The 23,621-nt window shown below is 36.5% G+C and overlaps 1 protein-coding gene across 7 annotated transcripts in view; it reads left to right on the top strand.

The window, feature by feature from the left end:
* PLCE1 (phospholipase C epsilon 1) overlaps window positions 1–23,621 on the top strand; it is a 149,645-nt gene that overhangs the window by 75,984 nt on the left and 50,040 nt on the right. For all 7 annotated transcript variants that reach the window (XM_052677947.1, XM_052677949.1, XM_052677950.1 and 4 more), the window contains one exon: window positions 17,532–17,848. In XM_052677947.1, coding sequence (XP_052533907.1) covers window positions 17,532–17,848 — 317 coding nt within the window. The remainder of the gene's footprint in view (window positions 1–17,531; window positions 17,849–23,621) is intronic.

Here is a 23,621-nt window from a genome sequence, read left to right on the forward strand (position 1 = left end):
CTTGTTGATTACAGTGCCTCACACACTTTCTGTTGTTTACTTATGGTGTATTTTGGTAATGTGTTTGCTTTTTTTTGCTGGGGGGCACAAAATAAGAAGTAGAAGAAAAACCTGCAGTGGTGTTCTCACAGTTGATGACCGGCTTTGAGCACTTTTTTCAAAGAACATGGCCCTAAGAAGGTGTGGATGCCCCATCCCTGGAGTCACTCAAGATCAGGCAAGATGGGGCTCTGGGCAGCCTGAGCTAGTGAGAGGTGTCCCTATCGATGGCAGAGATTGAAACTGTCTTTAAAATCCCTTCCAAACCAAACCTTTCTATGGTTCCACAATTCCCTAGGAAATGAAACAACTGAAAGGAATTCAACCCAGAGCTGAAAAAAGAGCAAAGTTACAGAAAATGTTGTCAGTGGAGAAAGACTGAAAACAAAATGTATTTGCTCTATAGAGGAAGTACTGGAGCTGCATGATAATCTCCTGCTACTGTAAGGAGAAAGTAAACAGACTGTCCTTTTTGTCTACTGGGAATGAGGCAAAAAAAGAAGAAAAAAAGAAGAATCTCACATGCAGATAACAAGTGTCATGGTAGAAAGGAGATTTGGTGGAGAAGGGAGTTCCATCAAATTTAACAGCTTCTCCACATAGATGGCACTTAAAGAAAATGGGTTTAGGTAGTGTTGGCTGGCAAAACCACCAAGACAGATGTGACAAAAGTTGTGAAAACAGAGGTGCATGGACTGAATACAGAGGGGCTCATTTCAGAAAGATCTTACATGAAAGAAAAAGCTTGTGGAGAGAAAAAAAAAAAATAAATTGGTCATTGAATATAATGATGGCAGAGCAGACTGTAAAATAGAAGGGCTATAAGAATATGATAGGGAAAAAAAGGCAATTCATAAATTCTAAAGGCTATAGAGATACCTCTAGCTATGGTCAAACAACCTCTATAAAATGTCATATGTTTTAACCCAGTAACCTTTGTTTTAATCTCAGCAGTTGGTAGACAGTAGTGTTCATGCAAAGCCTTTGGAGGAACACTTAGAACAAACCATCCACATGCATAGCTTTTTCCAATGGTCATTGATGCTCATAGTCATAGGGATGTGACTTGTTTCTCATTTGAGCTTGTCTGTCATCAAGTACAAACTGTTTATTCTTGTTATGCTTTTTGCTGTTGAATTAAAGTCTTTAAAATCTGGTATGTTTTCCCTGCTGGAAATGCTTATATTTATAGAATAGTCAAAGAACCTCTCAGTTCTCATTTAGTGCACTAAAGCTTTGCACTTCTGATCTAAATCTTTCCCTTCTACTCATAAACAGCTCAGCCCTAGAAAAATTTTATAGTTCTTGTGTGCATGCTCTGTGGCTTGTTCACATCTTTAGAAAACAGAAGAGATGATGCTGTGTTATTGGTGTCATCAGTGGTTTGCAGAGAAGGAGCTCTCTTTGCCATCTCCTTTTTTGCCATCTGAAAAAAGAAAGAAAATGAGGGATTTTGGTTTTTGTGTCTTAGTGTTGTAGTTAGTCAAACCCTCTGCTCAAAGCAAGACTGAGGCATTTTGTGAACAATGTAGTTGACAAAGTTTTCATGTTAGGCAAGGCTGGCAAACACCTTTTCCAGTACAATATGCTAAAAGCTAGTGACAAGGACACAATTCATGAAGTAAAGCTGAAGTAAATCTTATGACTGTTTAGCAGAGATTTGGTGTAGTAGGTGGAAAATCCCATGGGGAAAAAATAAAAAAGAATAAATAATTTCATTTTTACTGGTGGCAACAGTATAATCTATGTAATTATGCTCCATTTGCTTGAAGTTAATTTTATATAACCATATCCCTTCTAATTCAGCTTTTACAAATTCCCAAGCAACATGATCCAAACAAACAAAAGTACAAAATCATTGCTTGTAGCCTGGCTGAATCATTACTAAATCCATAAAAAAGGTTTCTTGGATAAGTAGTATTTGAATCTTTCATATGTAAGGTAGGAAGAAATAGGTGATACTGAGGAAAGCCATATATGTTGAAATCTGCGTTATGAAGTCAAGGTTTGCTTAATGCTTTGTGTAGTCTATTGTTTTCACTCTCAGCTTCCGAAAGTGTGCTGGCTCAGTTCTCTGCAGTTTGCTGTATGTCACTAATCTTTCCATGTCTTAAACTTCTGAGTCATCAAACACGTTTGGCCAAATCAGGCAAGCTCATTCACTGTAGTTGAGGAAAGAAACAAAATCTCAGCTCTGACATTTCAGCAGTTCTTGTGATTGTACTGTGTACTTTTTGTTGAGTTACACTGTATTTTTGCTGTCTCAGGACTATAGATTCTTTCCTGCACTTCACAGTTTGTTAAGCACACTGGCATTTCCATTGGGATAGATACATACTTTAGAAGTAATAGTCAGCTTTTGAGGAAATCTGTCACATTTACTCAGATCTGGGCCCACGCCAGATATTCTATGACTCTAGGAGTCAATGATTCAGATGTGTTGTTACTGATTCTCCTAATAAATTTGCAGATCAAATTTATGTACTGTTATGTAGCTCTATAAGTAATTCAGTTGAACAATTTAATTAAATTTACTGGATCCGAATGTAGAGAGGCAATATCCAAAAGACTTAACTCATGGTTCATGTGCCAGTCTCTGTTATGAGTGCATTAATATGAATGAATGCATCTACTGAAGTATTTTTGGAGCAGCTGAGAATCTTGTGCATATTTTGTTGATTGCTCTAATCCACATGAATTTGAATATTTCATTCAATGAGATGTTCTAAGTTCATTAACAGTTTAGGTATGTTTACCGTGTTGCTGATGTATTTACTTTCCAGTGCCTTTATAGGTAATATTTAAATGCTGTGGTTTGTTAATACTGCCATACTTTTCAGTTACTGAGATTTATCTTTTCATATAGGAGTTGTAAAAGATTCAGTATTTTCTGACAAGTTTAATTTTAGGTCACACCACTGTATTCCATGGAAGTTCAAAGTTGCTCTAGTATTTGATGATATATGTGTAGTAGGTGAATTTTGCTTTTGACAGTAGAAGTTTATGTGTGTATTTATGTAGGCTACCTGCACATACATGATCAGTGCTTTTTTTTTTTTTTTTTTCTTTTTTTTTCTGAGAATATTGACAAGGAAGACATTTTAGTAGCTTATCAAGAAGTACAGAAAGATTTTTTAAAGAGCTTAAGATACGTACATGTTCAAACAAATGCTATTCTGAAATAAAATAACTAGAATATCTGGGAATTTATTTTTTTTTATTTGGGAAGATATTTTTTATTTACTTGTTTGGAATACTAATTAATTCTCCTGAAAAAGTATTTTAAATATATGCTGAGGGCTCTAATTTTATACAGAATGCAAGCAATTTCACAAATAGAAAAATCATCTTGACTAGTTATATATTCACAAATAATGATACATTTTCTTAATGTATGTTATGTTCTCATTTCTACACTTATTGGCTGTACAGTCAAGAATAGTTTTTGGTGTTATGAATAGTCTTTTTGTCATAGGTGTGTATGTTGAACATAAGAATCTATTGCTAGCACACATGTAAGTGATTAGAATTAGAGTATTAGCAGTAGGGGTTTAAAGCATGAGGAAAACATTGATGAGGTGCTATCTTGGCCCTGTCAGTTGGTAGCAAAATTGCCAGTGAGATCAGCGGAGTCAGGATTTCATGCAGTACATTTTTATGTTTGAGTTAATAAAATTTTAAGAATTATTCCTCCCTCTGTGTCATATCAGATTGATTTCATTGCATCTAACCATCCTTGACAAAAGTCAGTCTAGGCTAGATTAAATTACTTTAAATCATGATTTGATTGTTACAACTTCTCCTTGTCATTTGTTTTATGGCAAATATCTGTCAGACTTATGGTTGGTGATGTCTGTGTAGTGTCTACTTTCCGAGCTCATGTCAGAAGTTACTGTCAACCCAGCTATGCTGCTTCTTATATATAATTTTACAGTTAACACTAAATTCTCTGTTGCCTGTAGTAAAATTTGTGAGTCCATGTCTGGACTGCACTGCTGTTGTGGTTCATATCGGAGTGATGAGGTCATGGATATGGCCACAGAAACAAAGTGTCCTTGCATTTCATGGGCTCTCTGTTCAGTGGGAGGGTCCTGAACACAGGTTTTGCAGATTTTAATTTCTCTCTTTCATTTTAAAATGTCTCCCAGCATCCTTTAAAGTGGGCTCCCAGGACAAGTCCCGGTGATTCTAGAAAGCTTGCTAAGAATAGCTTGTTGGCTGCAGTACTTTCTTAGAAGACAGACAGACATGATATAACAGCACATACATGACTTACTGTGATGGGAAGTTGTGAAATGATGCTAATCTTTCATAAATTAATGCACTTACTATTGTTAGCTTCCCAGCATCTTGCTTATACAGCAAACCAAACTTGCTAAGAATGCCTGCTGTTAAAACTCATTTGAAAGTTTTCTGGTAATTGAGTTAATTAAATGTTTGCATTGAAATGTGCTTCCTACGGTTACCTTTCAAAATTTGAAAACTGCATTCTGAAAGGAAGAAAATATCTAATAGATTCTTTCATTTGTGTAAACACATAAACACATTATACAATTTTTTTCTATTTTTAAAAATTCATTTTAAAGCATTTCTAAAGTAACCCAATTTTGATCAGAAAAGTACTTGTAGAACTTAGCCCATTATATCATATATCTCAGAGAAAAAGTAAAACCTGTTTCTGGTTGTTTGTCTTCTTTTTATATCCTCTTCTATTATTTCCATTATACCTCTAAACATCGAAGACATTTATTAGTTGTTAAAATAATTTTTAAGCCAAAATGCCTTTTATTCTGTCTCTAAGTATATTTCTTTAAAGTATGCATGCTTAACTCAATGAGACTGTGCCTGTATAATCCAAAATTGCTTTTGCATTAGTTAGTGGATGTGCCTGTTTTAATACTAGCTTTGAAGATAGATCACACTTAACTCCCAGTAGAAGAAAGAAATGCAGCTATGTATTGATTGGGTCACCACGGAAGTGGAAAGTTTCTCAGGGTTTTCCTGTTTGCTATGGTGTATTTCTTTTCACTTCTGAAACACCTTCCTCTCTTTTTGACCAATCCCAGTGAATACTCTTAGAATTTCTTGAAATACCATATGCCATTTCTTTAATAATGAAGTGTTATGTGCTAAATGGCCATTCATTCTGTTGTGAAACCAATTCATTTATTTCTAGTTCATCATTTTTCTCTATGTTTTGGTATTTTGTTTAAATGTGTACTTGGTTCATGCGTTCAGTCACGTATGAGATTCCTTTCAGATTTTCCTTTATACAGTGAGTTGAACCCAGGGGTGGAATTACTGCACTGTAATAAATATTTCTTTATAGCAGTACAGAATTCACTATTCTTATCAATCCTTTTTTTAAGAATCTTTCTAAGTTCTGTTATAAAAAATGCTTCGTTATAACAGCACTTTGAAAGACCATACTGTTTCAGTGGGTTTTTCCTGCTATCCACTGCTGGCTTAAGTAATAGAAAATTATTACCACAGTAATGTTCTATTTCATTTTATTGACTGATACCTTGATACATCCTGCTACCTTCTGTATTAGGCATGTCTAATGTCTTAGGGGTTATTGTATGTAAGTAATTATTACTGTTATTTTAAACTCAGATTTCCTGAATTTTACTTTCATTCAAAATGTGAAGGTGTTGGTTGGATGTAATGATTCTCTCATTTGCAAAATATTCACATCATGGTGTGTTCAGAGCCTACAGAAAAATGAGATACAGAGTTCTTCCCAAAGTTAATTGGCAAAGATATGTGATGGAACATTTCTTCTACAGATATAGGGATCATAAGTGGAATTTGTGTCAGATAAAATGCAATATATAAAGGATGTGTGCATTTTCTTAGCAAATCACACAAAGATACTTTGAGGACAACTGAGTATCAGCAGTGTTTTCTGTTAGGAGTTCTATTCTCTCTCCTTTCTCTGTGAAATAATTACATAGAGGACAGATCTCAAACTAATGTTATTATCAGAATCTGTTTGGGTAAATGCTGAGAGCAGGCAGAGTGATGAAAATTTTGAATTGATCAAACATTTTTCAAGTGTATTACGTTCCTTTAAAATTCTTTCACTGCTAAATTCCAGGGCTTAAATTGGGAACATTTAATCAAGTCTTGTTTTTACTGGACATGACTTGAATTCATTTTATTCCAATAATCACTAAGAATAACAGCAGAAATACCTTATGCAGCTGATTTGCCTCTTTTGGTTTGTGTGGAAACTGTGGTAGGATCTGTCACACATCAGATAGTATTTATACGAAGATTGAAAAGGAAAAATATATTAATCATTAAGACCACCCGTTTATCAAATCACACTTAATTCTCACCAAATTCCTTGACAACATTGTCATTAAAATCAATTTCTCAGTTTGGCATCTGGTCTTCATCTTTTACTGCTGATGTCATAGGCAGCTTTGCTATTTGCTTCACTGTGTGTGACGCTGAAGCTGTAGAGACCTTTTGTATCATTTTTACCTCAAAGGACTATATTTAATGATTGTTTTCCAGAGTGAAACAATTTTCATTGAAATAGTTCCTTGAACTTAAGTTTTCCTATTCTCTGTGCTATTTAAGTAGCTGGACAAGATAGGAAAATATACTTGTCTTTCCCCAGTGTCTTTGAAGAGACTGTAGATGCATGTAGCCTGGCCTTCAAGGTAAGACCAAAGTAGGAAAGATGATGTTTGTTGTGAAATGTATTTCTGAGGATCTTAAAGGCAAGAATGCATTTTGGGGTTGTGTTTTTGATGGCTGTTAGAAGTTCTGCAGCTGAGGAGCAAGTTGCAGTAGACTATTAACTACATGCAGAGGTTGCCAGCGTGGAAATCCAGCACCTCCAGGCTAGAAAGGAAGGTTTCTAAGCTGAGATTTTGAAATATTTAAGATGTCTGTTGTTGTGGTTTTAGAGTTATTTGCATTGTAAGTGCTGTGACTTACTACAGCTATTCTTCATTTGGCTTCATAGTTTGAAAGAGGTAAATATGAAAGTTAAGATCATAAGTTTCAGCTGAAATGGGTACCTAAAAATTTTTTATTCCCCACTGTATCCATGTGAAAAAAAAATAATAATAATAAAAAAATTCATCCATCTTGTCAAAAATATTCAAATATTGGAACCTGATCTGAAGTTCTTGTGCTCTGTGTAGCCATTAGATATTTCTCTTTTGGAAAGTTAACGCAGAGATACATGTGTTTTATTTTGTCCTGTCAGTGCACAGAAACTGTGCTATGATTTTGGAAGTTATTTTGTATCAGTTTTTGTGGATGTTGTTATAGCTTGGGTTCTGCTTTAACTCAGGCAGAAACTTGCTCTTTTTGCAATGGGAATCATGCACTTCTTTTTCTAAAACACTCATTTTCCTCCAAAGTCAACTCATAAGTCTTCCCTTTCAACTGTTCTTTTTAGGTGCTGTAATTTATCTAGTAATTTATATATGTGTTTATTTAGCTTTTGAACTTAACATTCCATGCAGTACACTTTTTCTATCCAGTATTTTCACAGAATTGAATCACAGAATTGTAGGGGTTGGAAGGGACCTCCAGAGATCATCGAGTCCAACCCCCTTTTTGAATACAGATGCTGCATACAGAGTTGTTCTTCTAGTTAATATGTTGCCATATTGCTAGAAGCTCAAGGTTCTGATAGGCTACTAATGTGCCAGCCTTTAGAAGAAAGATTAATGAAGTGTATGTGAAAGCAGTATATTGCTGAAAACATCTCCAGGAGAGTGGCAGAGGAGAGGATTCATTTGATGAGATTTCATTGCAGGAAAATAAGGAAAAATCTGAAACAGTTCAACACCAAGCCTGGCAGCATACTGGCAGGAATTTCCTTCTGCTCAGAGCAGTCATAATCTGCTCATGGAGCATCTGAGTTTGCTGAAGAAATTCTTCAAAGTAGCTGCTATCACTGTACTGTAAGTAGCTGCTATAATTTAAGGCAGCAATGTTGAACGGTGTGACACATAATCATTGACAGTGGATTCTTGTCACAGGTTACCAGAAGATTAGCATTTCTGTATCTCTCCATAGGAAGAGTTCAACTGAATCACCATTGCTTCTGGTCACCACTGCTTCAATCCAACCACCATTTTGTGTAGTAATAATCTAAGCCACAGTGAGATTTTAAAATGGAAGACAGAGGAATTGAGGTTAGGACTGGAAGAATACTTAGAAGGAGAGATGGTTCTCCCGAGTAGGTCAGATAGAAAGTGACAACCAAAAGATTGCCTCAGCATCATTTGGGAGGTATGGTATGCTGTCTGGATGTAATCTTTGCATAAACAGATGTAATTTCAGAACTAGCTTGAAAAATTTTATTGGCCTGAAATTTAGTGAAAATTCTACCCTTAATCTGGTGAGGGAACTGAATCGTCTTATCCATTGCCTGGTCCTTAAATCATCTCTGAAAACACTGATTTAGTAATAGTGGAATCTGTCATCTTTGCACTGTAGTGATGTCACTTGCTAAGGTGGCTAGAAGTTACTTTTAAATCTACTGTTGCACTGTGAGGTGCAGCAAGGCAAATGCCATATTGGTGTCAAATAGCTTTGGGGACCTAATTTTCAACCAGTTGATTGCACACTCACTATTGATCCACCAAATTTGTAATTAACGTTCTTTTGGCAGGTGCTCTGAAATCAGATGTATGAGGTTTCATGAGCTACAGTAGGAGGTGAACGTCCACAAAAATAGCAGGGCTCAGGTGGCCCATTGCCAAGCATGTATACTGGAAGCAATAAGGCTGCTTTCTGTATAAATGTAAGTGGTGGATCTCTTCAGACTTTTGGCAATACACATGCTGTTGGTTCATCCCTCCCTAAGGTCTGTGAATAAGCATTTGTGCCAGCCAAATCTTGCATAAGACGAAGTGCTCTTTGTAACTAAAGCAGCCATTTGCTTTGGTGGTTATCTGTTCAGTCACTATCTTCAGAGCTTGTTATTTCAGACACACTAGAAATGTTTGCTGTCTGGTCTAACCCATAGTATCACACCGATTCTTCTGCAGATATTCTGGAGGCACTGCTAGTTGTCCCTGCGTATCTGCAGGAGGACACAGTCCCCAGCACTTTGCTAGCTGTCATGAACTGCAAAGCAATTAGGAAATCAGCACAAAGCATGAGCTTTTCTGAGATCTGCTGCTGTTTTGACATAGTGAAAATTACTGTTAAAAAGCCACTATCTGCTATCTTTTTTTTTCTTCCAGTGAGAATACAGTCAGAAGCAAAACCAACTCATACATTTCTTACGGACAGGTCTGTAATTGTTTCTATCAGCTGTAACCAGTACCAGCCAAAGAGCGTGTGGAGCTGGAAATGCTTGGTTAATCGTATTGACTGACAGTATTTGTAACTCAGAGATAAACAGCCAAATTCATCTTTACTGCACGATATTTCTGTGAATGAATCAGGCTAGCAGAGTAGTAAATCTCTGGGCTGCACTGCCATTATATAAGCAGCAGTGTAGATGTAATTGCACAAGGCACTTCATAGCTGTACACCATGGATGCTGGAGACAGGCATAGCAGTCTCAGCTGAAGTCATGGTGATAATTCACTTTAAATTCCTTCTGTATAGTATGTCAGTGTGTGTATATTTAGTTTACACACAGGGTCATCTAAATTGATTAAGCACAAGCAGTGCTTAAATGGCTTTTCAGTTCATACTTGTCAGAAGGAACTTGTACCTGTTAATTCAATTTTAATATATAAATTAAATCTTCATATTAGTTTTCTTTAAACAATTTCAGAATTTGAATTAATGTTTCTCTGTGTGTGAATTTTGCCCTATGGCAGTGTATGCATATCCTTTGTGGTAAAAACAAAACAAAAACAGTTATTATTTCCCAGGTCTAAACATATCTCAACAGTCCTGTTGCATATGCCATTTGTTTAGTGAAATTCATTTTCAGTCAGAAAGGATGAAGGAAGATTGCATCTCCAACTATTCACAACTTCTCTTTTTTTCTGGGGTTTTATTTGACTGATGCTGTAAGAAAACACAGATGAGCCTGCTTTTCAAAACAGAATCCTTCGCTGTTTCCTAAAGCAAGAACTGATTTTAGGAATAAGCAGTCATTTGTAATTTGCTGCCAGGGTTACAAGCACTGCATATATTTGTCTCTGGCAAAAGCCATTGTGCTGCACAGCTCATGAGATCAGGATTTAGTGGAATGCAATTGTAGTTTAATTCACTTATACGTCATTGTGATGCTGCCTTTTGTCAAGTTCTCTTCAGGGGTTTCATGACTCTGTTCAATGATAAAATCTCAGCCTGAATAGAAATACAAAGGCTGCTTTGAAAATAATGCCTCCTAGTTTATTATGTTGGCCCTTAATAACAGATGTGGATGGTGGTGGTATGGCAGTAGAGGTTGAATCATCCCACCAGTATTCCATTACATATTGTTGGTGTGTGACAGATGGCAGCAGAGGGGCAGTCTGACATAATGGTGTCTGTCATGGAAGTGTATATGAAGCAAAGATGTGTCATTGAATTCTTCCATGTGGAAAAATGGCACCCACTGACATTCATGAATGCTTGTTGCATGTTTATGGAGGTCAAACAGTAGATGTGAGCACACAGTGAGAGTGAGTAGTGCATTTCAGCTGTGGCAACAGTGGGTCACCACTGCAGGTGTGCAGGCTGTGGTTCATTGCTGGTGAAGATGCATAGGTAGTGGTGGTGACTGTTGAAAAATAGTGTGAGAATTTGCTAGTGAAAATTAGCTGAGAATTTGCTCTACAGTGTTTTTGTGCTCTTTGTATCTGTTGTAGTTTCCATAGAAATAAATAGGAGGCATTACTTTTGGAGTGAGCTACATATTTATTTAGGCATTACAGTTTCTTAGAGATCTATTTCCAGCAAAATTCTGACTTCTCCAGGTGATGTCCGCCTTTTCCCCACTATTCTTTAGAAACCAGTGTTCTTTTAATCTGGCCTGCTGTGATAACTCATGGCTGCAGCACTGGAGAGCCCCTTCTGCAATTGTCTTGTTATTATCACAGTCAAATTAAACTCAGAGCATCCATTCACGAACGAGCTGTGAAGTTTGCTGTTTCTGTTTCAAACTTGAAAAAGTGCATCCAGAGCGTGTCTGTGATGTTACTTTTTTGAAAACAGATTATTTTCCTTACAGACCCTGGGTAAATTGATCTCATCTTCTTCAAATCACTGTCTGGGAATCTCCCTTTTCTCAGAATATTATCTTCTGCTCACTGATGCTCAGGTCATACTAAGCTCCAGTTTTATTTAGCATGAATGCCTTATGGTTCCACTGTTTCCCTGCTATTAATTTACAGTGCACACAGTTTTAAGAGGTAACTCACATTGCTTGGTTTAGGGATACTGAGAGAGAAAGTGTAGGTCTTTGATTTTTTGATTACCTGGCTAGTAAATTACCTGATAAGTAAATTTGCAGAATAAATAGGATCCACTGATTGCAGTTATTTCTGCAGTGAAATTGAATTTGCCCTTGATAATGTTTTATGGCAACCTTCCTACTGAATTTAATATCAGGCCTTCAATACTGGAGTGAGTTATTTGCATTCCAAATTGATGGCAGTGAATTCATGTTCATTAAAAGATAGAGAAATGTTTTTAATTATACAGCAGATGAACAGGAAATGAATAAACTCTCTGTTTGGGTTCTTGCAGTACTGGGATAGGGTGAAGCCTATAGGACGCAGTTATAATGATCTGTATCTAAAGCTTGTGTTCAATTAAACTGCCATGCACTCCATATCTAAGTGTTTTCTGTTCTAGAAAAGCTTTTATTGTATTTTTGCTCTTTTTGAACAGAATTCTTCTGTATTATCTATTATCTATTGACAGTTGTTCACCTTTGTCTCTTCTTCATGTTTTCATTGTAAATGTAATGCACACTGCAAAGGAACAGTTGGGATGATGTCTGTAGCACTGTTTTCTAAAAACACTTATATTAATCCAGTTATTGCATGATAGTGATACAGTGGGAATATTTTTTTTTTACTGATGTAGATACTTATAGTACGCATTACCTTTTAATATGGCTGAAAAAAATAATCCCCTAAGAATTTTGTATAATTTCAGTCACAGCAGTATAATTTCATGGACTCAGTGTTTATTATCAGTCTGTTGTCAACTGAATATTAAGATGTCATAATATCCTTGATAATTACTTTTATTGTTGTGGTTATTGAAACCTGTTTTCTGCTTTAGAACACTTGATTTTCACAGGAACTTCTCCCAGAAGCCTTCTAGATAGAGAACATTTGTTTAATGTTTCTAATTTTCGCTTTTATCATTTTCAAACCACTGATTTTGAGTAATAGAGAATACCTAATAGAGAATACTTTTTGTTTTTCTTCTCAAGATAAGTATGGAAGGAAAAGCAGCCTAGAAATAAAACTAATAAATCCTATTACCTCATTTGTCAAATCACCAGACTTCTCTGAGAGTCAGCTTTCATTTCATTGGCAAGTTTCCTCTTGCTAAACTGTACTTATCTCAAGAAGCAAGTGGCTTTTTCTGGGTGAATTCTCTCTGTAACGATGCATAGCAGATTCCTACTCATACCAGTTTAAGAGTTAATGTGTTTGAGTTTGGATGAAAGTAATTCTGTGCCACTGTCCTTACTTGGTCAGAATTCACATGGAAAGTGACGTGATTTTATCAAAGTACAAATTGAATGGTTGGCAACTGCAATTTTGGGCAGGATTAGCACATCTGACATTTGTGTGGTTACATTCAGGGCAGTATTTGTTTTCCTTCTGTCTTTCTATGAATTCCGTTTATTCGCTGAAAGCCAGTACTGAATTTCTGCTTAGAGAAAACTGATGGCAGCAGCTCAACATTTATAACACGTTGTGTATCAGCGAATAATTTGTATGAATGATGGAATAAAATCTAAGAAATAAGCACCTTTTAATTTTAGCTTTACAAGTAATATGGTAAATAAGCAGATTGTTTTGCTTTTGTTGCTAGGAAGTTATGCATGTTGCACAAGGACTGTTTAGTAGAACATAGAAACGTGGAAAAAATATGAAAGATTACAGTAATAAACACTGGCCCTCCAGCAGAATTTTTAATGTTTTTATTGATGAAAGTATCTTTTCATTTTTCTTTAAAGTGAGCTCCTTGTTTTTCATTTTCAAAAAATCACAAATCAGTCTCATGCTCATATATCGAACACAAGCATAATACAGTTTAATAAAAAAAAAGATCAGCAAAAATCCAGGTTTTCAAGACTGTCTTGGAACTTTCATGTACACACAAACACACATGCACAGGGGATTTACTTACTTAAATACTTGGGCTTTGTTTATTCAGCATAGACAAATTAAAGGTTGCAAATTGAAAAGAATTGTGAAAATTCTAAGTTTTATACTAATAAAAGTTGAGCGCTTATTTGTTGGTGCAAGAGCTCCTTAGTAAAACCTTGTAAATTTCTTTTTTGAAAAAAAAGCAGAAGAACGATTTCTTCAGATAGCATTTTTTCAAGATTTTTTGATGTGCTGGGGCTGAATAATTCTCCAGAGCAGTCATTCTGTATTTTTCTCTCATTCTTTTATTAGAGAAGATGAGGCGTTTTGTTCCCATGCATATCAGAAATGAAGTCAACCTGTGAGTCCTCTTTAAATGCTTGGCAGAGGTTATCTTGTTTTGATTAATAGAAGCAATGCTTCCTCTTTAAAAGATTATCTGCTTAGATTGTTTATCAAAAGGATAAACGAATCTGTCAACTCCAGTGTTAGACAACTTGCAAATGAATAGTGAAGGTCTTTCCCATTTTCTTCTGCAGTTTTAGCTATAAGTTGACATGGCACCACGCAGAGAATATTGCAACTTGCTGCAGAGGCAGCTGATTTGCTAATTTTATTGAGAATTATCCCCTGCCTTAACTCTAAGCAGGAAGTCTGTGATTTTTGCCCGAAAGCAGTTTCATTCTGCAAATTAATCCCAAGACTATGAAGCGCAGAAAGATAGCATCTGTTTCCTGAGAGAGACAACAGAAAGCTGGAGGACTTGTAGATGGGAGTGATAGGAAGTTTCACAGCAGAAACCAGCAAACAGAGCAATGCAGATCATGAAAAATTATGAAAGTTATAGACAGGAAAAAGAAACAAAAAAAGAGTCCAGAAAAAAAAGGGCTAGATTAGTATGGAAAGAGAGCATAGGAGGAGACTTTTGTGCAGGGTGTAAATCATGGGTGGGAGCGTGGTGCAGCTGAGTGGGGATCCTGGATTTTCTGTGACAGAACGCAGGAGGCTAGAAGAGGGAAAGATGAAAGATCAGATTCTGGAGGGGTGACGTATATCAACAGTCATTGTATGCAAGGATGCGAATTATGGATATATTTATAGGTGTAAAAATATTCCAGGAATAAGTTATATTTCCACTTGTTCAGTATTTATATCCACACTTGAGCCGTGAGGTATGAGCCTTTACAGTTCTGCTTGGCTGTGCTCCTCTCCTTGGATATCAGCAGTGCTCTGCTGCAGTGGCTTATTTCTTGGGCTTTTAAGACAGAACGCTTTTCTAGTTCTTTCATTTTAACAAAGACTTAAAAATACTAGTCTGTAAGTCAGTTTTTGGAACAGGAAGAGTTTAGTTTGTATTTCCCTCCAAGTGCAGCAGTAATGGGGTTGATCTTATTTAGCCTGTGACCAGTCATCTTAGCTTCCATGATAAGATTTTCCTTCTGAGAGCTTCTTTTTCCTGTTAAAATGAAGCTGTCTTTCAAAGATGTTGCAACAGAGCATGGTGCTGTCCCTCAGTTTCATTGAAAATGCATTGAAAATGCATTAACTTTCTGCTGGTCTTGATCAATGGGCAGTGAGTAAAATGAAATTTGGATGATACATTTCCAGCAGTTTCAGGGAGTCTAGAAGTGCACTGTGGATAAGTCCTCTTGCACCCGGTCCTTTCACTGTTTAGGGCCTCGTTCTTAGATGTGTGAAACAGTAAGAAGCAGCACTGAGGAGGGTTATGCCTAGGCATGGCAGTTCTGGGACAATATGCAGTGTAGCCCTGTTGCAAGTGTGAATCTGGAAACTTTTTGTTGTTGGTATTGTAATGGAGAAGGTAAATTTTTGAGGATTCCTTACAAGCATCCAAAATCTCATCAGCAAGCAGTGCACTGGGGAATAGCTCATCTTCAACCGTATGTTCTTCCTCCTCCCTGAGTAGCTACTTGACTGGTAGTCAAGTCTGGTGTTATGCTTTCCTTTGCTATAATATTGATAGATAATAATTAAGTGTCTGTAACTGCAGTTGCCAGATAATGTTGAATCAGCAAAGCATCTATTTCTGTGACGTTAGATTAGCCGTACAAATCTTGTCTCGTGTGCTTTCTGATCTCCTGCAGCCAAGCCCAGTTCTACCCAAACTGAGCTCAGTCCTGTCCAGAACCTGGTGCCACTGATGGTGAGGACTTGTTGGCGGTGGGGATACATTAACTGCCCCCTGGGGGCAGATTGTTCACCCATCAGGCTGTTGTTTCATCTGACAAGGATCCAGCTTCTGTGCTCTTAAGACTGCAAGATGCAGCACTACAAGTGGGGCTATTTGCAAGATTCCCTTCAAAAGTATGTAGCTAATATGAAGTAGAATGTTAGCACAGGCTCAGCCTGTACATCTTGGCTGTAGCATGAGGCACAGGAGAGGCGGACACAACAGCACTTCTCTGCTTCTCTGCCTGGATGCTCATCCTGCCTGGGAGGTGCGTGAGTTGGGAAGGAGTCTTCTGGGGGCAAATGGATGGGAAGAGATTTTCTGTTGAGTTCCTTATCCTCTTCTTTCTTTTTTTCTGCTTATGATGGTGATAGTTCAGTTCATATATGCAAATGTGCAACTTCTATGATATCGAATGAGCATTGTTTTTATTTTTACACATGCTTAAATTCTGTTATAAAGTTAAAAACAGCCCAAATGAGCTTTCAAGAGCTTTTTTCTTACTAAAGAAGGCAGAACTGATCTGCATATAATGAAATGGAAAACAAAACTGGAGCAGAACTGGAGCCCCATGTAGAACCAAAGCCAACACTGAAAGAAAACCTAGAAACTCACAGCGATTCAACTGCTGCCCAAAATAGGATCAACATGTCAACATGGTGTTCTTAACTGTCTCTTTCTCTGATCTTTCTTGCAGGAGTTTCAGTGACAGATTTCTTCATATCTGTACTGTCCTTGGAGTTGCATCTGTTCTATACTGTCTAACTGGAATATTTCTTACAGCAAATTAAGTCCATTACTTTTTTCCTTGCCAGTCTATGCTCAGAAATAATTACTCCTTGGCTCTTTCCAAAGTGTTTAAGTACTTGAAAATTTCCCAACAGGTTCTGTTAGCCCACCAACTTTATTTAGGTCTGGTGTAATTTATCTTCCAACCTTTCGTGAACTATATGAAGAAAAGGCATTTTTCTGTCTTTTTTGATCACATTTTCTGAAAAAAGAATAAAGCCAGGGAAAAACCATGTAGCATATTTTGTTTGCTACAAGGGAATGAATTGTAATCAGTCAGTACGAACATTTTGATTTAGAGAACAGAAGGAAGATGTGCACCGTGTGAAATGAGAATGCGTTGATATGAAAAAAGTCAAGTTACAAAGTAGATCTGGAGTGTATAATCCATTTATGTGAGCAAAAAACCTCTAAAGGTATAAGCAACACTGGAAAATAAACTCTTTCTTCCTGGAAAGAAATATACTAATATGACTGTTTATATATTTAAGTAATTTTTGAAAAATTATTGTTCAGAGTGCCCATTCTAAACTTATCATGTCAGAAGACTCATACTCACTATTTTGGAATCATTGTGTTGATATTTCAGGCTTCCCACATGGTTTTACAAAGTCTGGCTTCTTCCATCTTAGGAAAAGTTTTATTTTTCTGGGGATGTTGCTGTTAGGACATTATAAAACTACCATGAATCTTCTGTAATAATGGATAAAACATGAATACTCCCAAATATATGCATTTTTCCAGAAGAATGAAAAATATTTTGTAACTTTGGACTTTTTTTTTTAACAGGGCAGTGAGTTCAGATGAGTTGTATCTTACAGCAAGAAGAATATGAAGAAATGCGCTAACTGCAAAGGTTTTGCTATATCATTGTACATTATTTCTTGAGCCAAGAGACTCCCACTGCCTCAGTCTGTACTACAGACTCTGACATGGAGGTGAAGTAGAGTCAAAATGATCCTTTTGGCATGACTTGCAGGTAGTTGCAGCAGGTGTTTGGATAAGTCAAGAAGCGAGCACATTTTGGCAGGTAGCTTGACAGTCTTTGAAGATCGCATTACCCACTGCAGTTTTAGACATGTATAAGGAAGGAATGTATTAGGTCGTTTAAATATAATTTCAAAGTACTATAATGCTGAGTAAATGAATGAATGGTTTAAAAGAGCAACGGGAACAAGTTGTCTCACTTTCACACAGCCCGATCCAAGAGTTAAAGGAGAAACCCAATAAATTTTTTATTTGTTTTGTTTCAGAACGTCAAGCGTGTACATCTATGGCTGGCTCCAGTGTCCTTCCCTCCAACGTGGCTGGTATCAGCAAGGAGCTCATTGATCTGCAGCACCTCATTCAGTTCCCAGAGGAGGTTGCCAGCATTCTCACTGAACAGGAGCAGGAGCTCTACCGGAAGGTCTTACCCATTGACTACCTCTGCTTCTTAACCAGGGATTTGGGTAACGCTGAGTGTCAAAGCAAGCTTCCTTGTATTAAAGCTTCCATATCTGCTACTATTCTTTCTTCCCCAAATGGTGAACATAATGCTGTAGAAGATCTTGTGACAAGATTTAATGAGGTAAGACAAAACCTTTAAATTACTTTTTTGTAAGTTTTGTTACCTGGTATGTGAGTTAGTCATTGCTTTTGTGTGTTGGTTTGTTTTGTTTTGTTTTTTGTCCCTCAGAGAAGAGTTCAGCTGTAAGGACAGTTTTTTAACATGTGAATTAACAGTGAGTTTAGCCAACTAATTTCCAGTGAGGAGTTATGTGACCAATTTGCTCAGTGAGTCTCGAAAACTTCAATCTAAACTTGTGTTGCATGTGGCAAAGGAAATGGGAAGAAAACAATTGCAGGCATATATTTCTTTATTCTGACAAAGTGGGGTTATTTTTCAGTCAGTTTATTATTTTACTCAGGAGCAGTTTTATTTATTTGTTTTGGGTTTTTGTAGACTAAGCACGATCTTAGGAGCCAGGACAGAAGTATTATAAACTACAAATTTCTGTGTTCCGTATAATGTAACTACACCAACCTGCAGTGTTTTCTTATTTATGGTATTGCTATGTGTGTTTTGAAGAACAGTATATCAGTGTTGTTCTTTGGCATGACACAGTTGCATGAATCAAATCCTGAACTGTTTTCTAGAACTTTTCTTTCTTTTTCCTTATTTTAGTAAGGTGATCTCTTGAAAAACTCAATAGAAATTTGAAATAAGGAAATAAAAACAACCCAAGCACCCTAAGAAAACAAAAACGAACTCATAAACCACAAAAAAAAAACCAAAAAACACAGAAAACAACCCAAACCTGACCTAACCCAGAGAAAAATCTGAATAAAACCTCAGTTCTCAGAGTTTTCAGTTGCAGAAAAATGGAGTAATTTCCTTCTTTTTGTTGTGTGAACCACATGCAATATTAACCTTTTAAATTCATAGAAATGGAGTAAAATGAAGATGGCTTTGACTTCTACTTTTTTAGTTTCTTATCCAGGGCATTCTTCTTCTTAAATAAGAGATAAAAATTGTGCAGTATCAAGAAGAGAGCACAAAATTAAGTAGATAGAGAAGAGGAGGTAAGAACTTCACGTTTGGGGAACATCAAAGGATCACAAACTGAATATTTAGCATTTTGAAGTGTTCCTGCTTGTTCCCTAGATACAGGAACTAAAATATTGTAAGTATGTTGTCTTGTGTCATCTAATTCCATTATAGGAACATAAATAAAAATTGCAACTGTAATATTTGGTCTTCAGACAAAGCCTAAAAATTATTTACATTAGCTATGATTGCTGTATTTAGAAAATACCATATCTGGTGCATAGCTGGAGAAGAAATCCAGCTTCTGCTAGGCCCTCCTCGCTGTGATATTTCTCTTACCATGATCATCATAGTAAGGGCAGCAGAAGAACAGTGAAGTTGTCAATTTCCCGTGTGCTTGGTGAGACACGCTGCCAGAAGAGTTGGTTGGGGCATTTTGCAGCTTGCTGCACATGGGAGATTAACCTTTGTGTGTTCCGATGCTGAAACAGTCAACAAGATTGGAGATCAAATACATTTAAGTTAAGAAGTTTTGTCAGAAATGACTGAGATTATTCCATATCAAAATGAAGTTTAACTTCAAAGTTGTCTCTTAGTAAGATGTTCAGTATTTTTTAATGTAAGAGGGTTGTGAGTTTGCAATTTTTGTGGCTTAGCATTACTCATCTGTTGATTTTGCAGGATGGTTTTTCACAGCATTTGATTGAATTCCTGAGTTTATGATGCATAAAACACGTAATATTTAGCGCATTAAATTATTTTAAGAATAGACTGGAATAACCTCTTTAAACATAGATGTTATATGTTTAAATAGAGTTATTGTAAAATATTTACTGTTTCTAATAAATCAGTATTTTCTATCTGTTTTGTCTTATGGTGGAGTGTATCAGTTGCCACAGCCAATCACAGGCATGGACTTCCAAAATGCCTTTGTTTATAAATGGCAAGAAAATTCTTGTGCGAAGAGTCATGCTTTTGTTGGCAAAAGTCAGTGAGTGCCTGCTGATTATTTTGGCATTGCCTATAGAAATACTGAAGTGTATTTATAATGTGGGAGCCAGAATGAATTTTGAGATGACAGGCTTCTGACACACAATGGGAAAAAATCATCTAATGCCATTGTTCTTTTCAATGAGCAATTATATCTTTCAGAGAATTTTTCAGGTAGCAATATGCTTTTTAGTCATATTCCTGATATACATTATGGGAATGTGCTTGTAACACTTTTAGAATGACACTCAGTTGCTGTTTTGTGATATGGATGAATTTTGTTATTGTTTAATAGAACAAAACTGGCATTTCTGTGGAAGCTTTCACTGAGCACTAGAGCACTATTATATAACAAATCAATAATTAAAAGTAATGAATATTCTAAATAATTAAAATACCATTTAAAAAATGAGTTTTGGTTGGTATCTTGCTAAGGTCGATTTTACCAGCATTGTTTATTGCTTAAATTCCAGTAGCCAGTGACAGAATATGAGGATATGGCACAAAGCTGTGTCAGGGGAGGCTCAGATGCAACACTAGGAAAAGTCTCTTTACCATGTACCAGTCAAACACTGGTACAAGCTTTCTAGAGAGCTGCTTGGTATCCCCTGGTTGCCAGTGTTCAGAGGCATTTGGATAATGCCCTCATTAACAACCTTTAACTTTTAGTTAGCAATGAGAGGTCAGGCTGTCAACTACTGTATGCTTTTGTTCTTCCTGGTTCTCATCTGGATGGTATTTCAATAAATTTCTTGGAGTTTTTTGGACATAAATGACAGTATTTAGATTTCAATAGTATCTAAAAGGAATGGGAAAAAGATGCAGGAGAAGGTGTTTATGGTGGGTGGTCAGCCTTAAATGTCTGGCATGGAAATGATCTATGAGAATTGCAGAACAAAATCAGAAGTCAGTTGCCTTCTGCAAGAAGGTAAAATTGGCACTTGAAGATAAATGCATACTAAAGAACTGCTGTTATTTTTCCAATTCCACACTCATTTGTGGAATAGTGTAATAGTGTAAGAGTGGATACACTGTCTAACATTAGAGGAAGACTGTTACAAACCTTTTCTTTTGCTTTATTTGCTGGATAAGATGTTTTGACTTAAAGTATTGGAAGTGATTCACCTATCATATTAGTACTGATGATCCATCAGAAACAATTTCCAAAGGTGTGGTCTTTTTTTCTCTAGAAAGGGTAGACAGTTGTTGGACCTCTTGTCCACTAATGTTTCACTATCAAGACTGATAGGAAAAAAGCTTGTAGTAGTAAGTAGCGTAGAGACACTGAAGATGGATAGCACAGATTAAAGCTGCTGTCAAACACTCCATGAATAGTAGCACAAACACTGTGGCTGGCAAATACTGTACTGTTGAGGCTGGAAAACAGAAACTGCCCTTAAGAGAGCATGGTGCCTTAGTCTTGACATAGTTACTGGAGGACATTCAGACATTATGTATTTCCTCTTGTTTTATCTTGTCCTGGGTTTCCAAGTAACAGTTATTTTCATATGTGTTAATTGAGGTGGCTGCCATGACAAGTAGCTTGAACTCTCAGTGACTTGTTTCAAAAATATGTTGGGAAAAAGGTCACTTGTGGGTGCTGTGTGCAATCAACACAAAATACAATCACTTTCAATGACAGATATATTTTCTGATTACATTTTATCTATATTCTTAAAATTTGAGCTAATTCCAGCTCTCAAGTTTGTTATTTCACAGGATAATAAAATATTCACAAGCAAAAAAAATCTTATAATCAGCTAAAGTTGCAGTTTGTTTTCAGGACTTACTGTCTCTGATGAAGCTTCAGAAGTGTTGAAGTTAATATGACATCTATTTCTGATGCTAAAAATTTCCATTGTTTATATACATGTATGTACAGACTTCCCTAGAAGCGGTAGATGATAAGTCATCTTAGAGATTGTCACTGAAGTATAAATGACTTCTGCTGCTATAGAAGGACTGATCGCTACTGTTTAAGATATGGTTGGAAAAGATAAATTAAAAATGATTAGAAAGAATTAGAGGACTTTTCAACATGTGGTGAACTATGCAATATTTGGAAAGGGAAAAGTTAAAAACAAAGTGTAACCACAGAAGGAAAAGAGATGCAGATGAAAAGTATTACAGAATCACTATCATTACATGCTGCGCTGCAAAATGAATCTAGATGACTATGTAATAATATGCTCTGTTTAATGAGGATGAGAGAGGATCCAAAGGAAATGAGGCCATGTTCATAATACATTTGCCATGCACATATTTCAGTTAATGAAGAGCAAATAGGTTCCTCTACGTAGGAAAAAAAAAGCACCCATGTGTTCTGCAATTAACAAGGTGCTAATTCACATGTGCAGAACAGATCCAATCAGTTGCTTTGGTGGGGTAATGCAATAATGTGGCATCAAACACTGAAAACCAGGCAAGGAATTTTGTTCAATTTAGGAAAAAAAAGAAAAGAGAAGAAAGAAAATTATGTTGAGTTGACCTACATATACAGCTATTCTAAGGCAGCACAAATTCATGGGTATCTAAATGTGGACAAAACAAAATATTTGCTTATTGGAAATATTTTATTGTAACACTAGGATTAAAAAGATGACTTTCTTCAGTCATTCCTTAATTCTGAAGTTCAGATTACACTTAACAAATACACAAAGCCCAAAGACAAGTTAAAACCTATTAGGAAAACGTTTAACTGATATTCTTCTGCACTTGAGATAGGTTCTTCAGCTTTTGTTGTGCTTCCAGTGGTCATTCTGGTTTTCTGGGGTGAGAGATTTTAATCGTTGTAATCTCAGCTATTGTAGTCTTTCTGTACAGCGTAGCAAACATAACAAAAAATCCGTAATTTCAAAATGCACTTAAAAGAGAAACTGGAAATATGGAAAGTGACTTTGTTTTTTACTTAATGTTTGGTAGGAAAATTGGGCACTAAAATTAGCAGTAATGGGTAGCTTTACAAAGCTGCTGTATGTTGAGGCTGTTAGACTCTCCAATACTGTACACATAACAATAATAGTAATATACTTTTTTACTCCAGTAGAGAACCATGCTCTCTTTTACCCATCTATTGTGTTACAAAGTGTGCCATTTCAGTAGACCGAGGCATATTTTTAAAAGAATTAGAGACAACTGAAGAGTATATGCCAGACTGCAAGGAGAGGAGGGGGGGGGAGGGTGCCCTAAAGAGCATGAAGATGGCTGAAAAGTTCTCTGGGAGAGAAGAATGTGGATCTGAGTGCATCAGTTGCTCATCTTCAGATATGTAAGAGAGCTTTCAAGGATTAAAGGTTTTTAAAGATGTTATAACATGAGCTCAAAGGAGACACCTCTTCAGTTAAGTACTGCTTATCAATTTTCAGATTTTTTTAAATGACTACCAGAAGTTTAATTTCCATGGATATATAAAAGCTGTGGGATGAAACTATTAAGGACATTCTGCAGTTAGTAGAGTGCTGTTAGCTAGAGAGAGATGAGGAGAATGGCAGCTAAATGGGTTTTAAGACCCAGATAATTGTAACAGGATACTTTATTTTCTGTCTTGTTGCCTGTCTTTTCTTTCTGCATTTAGTTCTTTGGATTCCTGTGCACTGCTGTGTATTTTTCATCCCATGTGCCTAGTGGTCCTTAGATCCTTATTTGGGATTTACCTTGAACATATCCCACACTCCTCCTGGGCACCCGTTGGTTGTTTTATTTTATATCCTTGCCCTCCTGGTCTGGTGCACATTCATGGTTTTTACTCCCAGCCACTCTTCAGCCTCCCTCCAGCAAAGCAACCAGAGAAACACAACTTCAATTTACACACTGTAAGCATGTA

Source organism: Tympanuchus pallidicinctus, unplaced genomic scaffold (genome assembly GCF_026119805.1).
Source record: "Tympanuchus pallidicinctus isolate F22 unplaced genomic scaffold, pur_lepc_1.0 scaffold16, whole genome shotgun sequence".
Classification (NCBI taxonomy): Eukaryota; Metazoa; Chordata; class Aves; order Galliformes; family Phasianidae; genus Tympanuchus; species Tympanuchus pallidicinctus.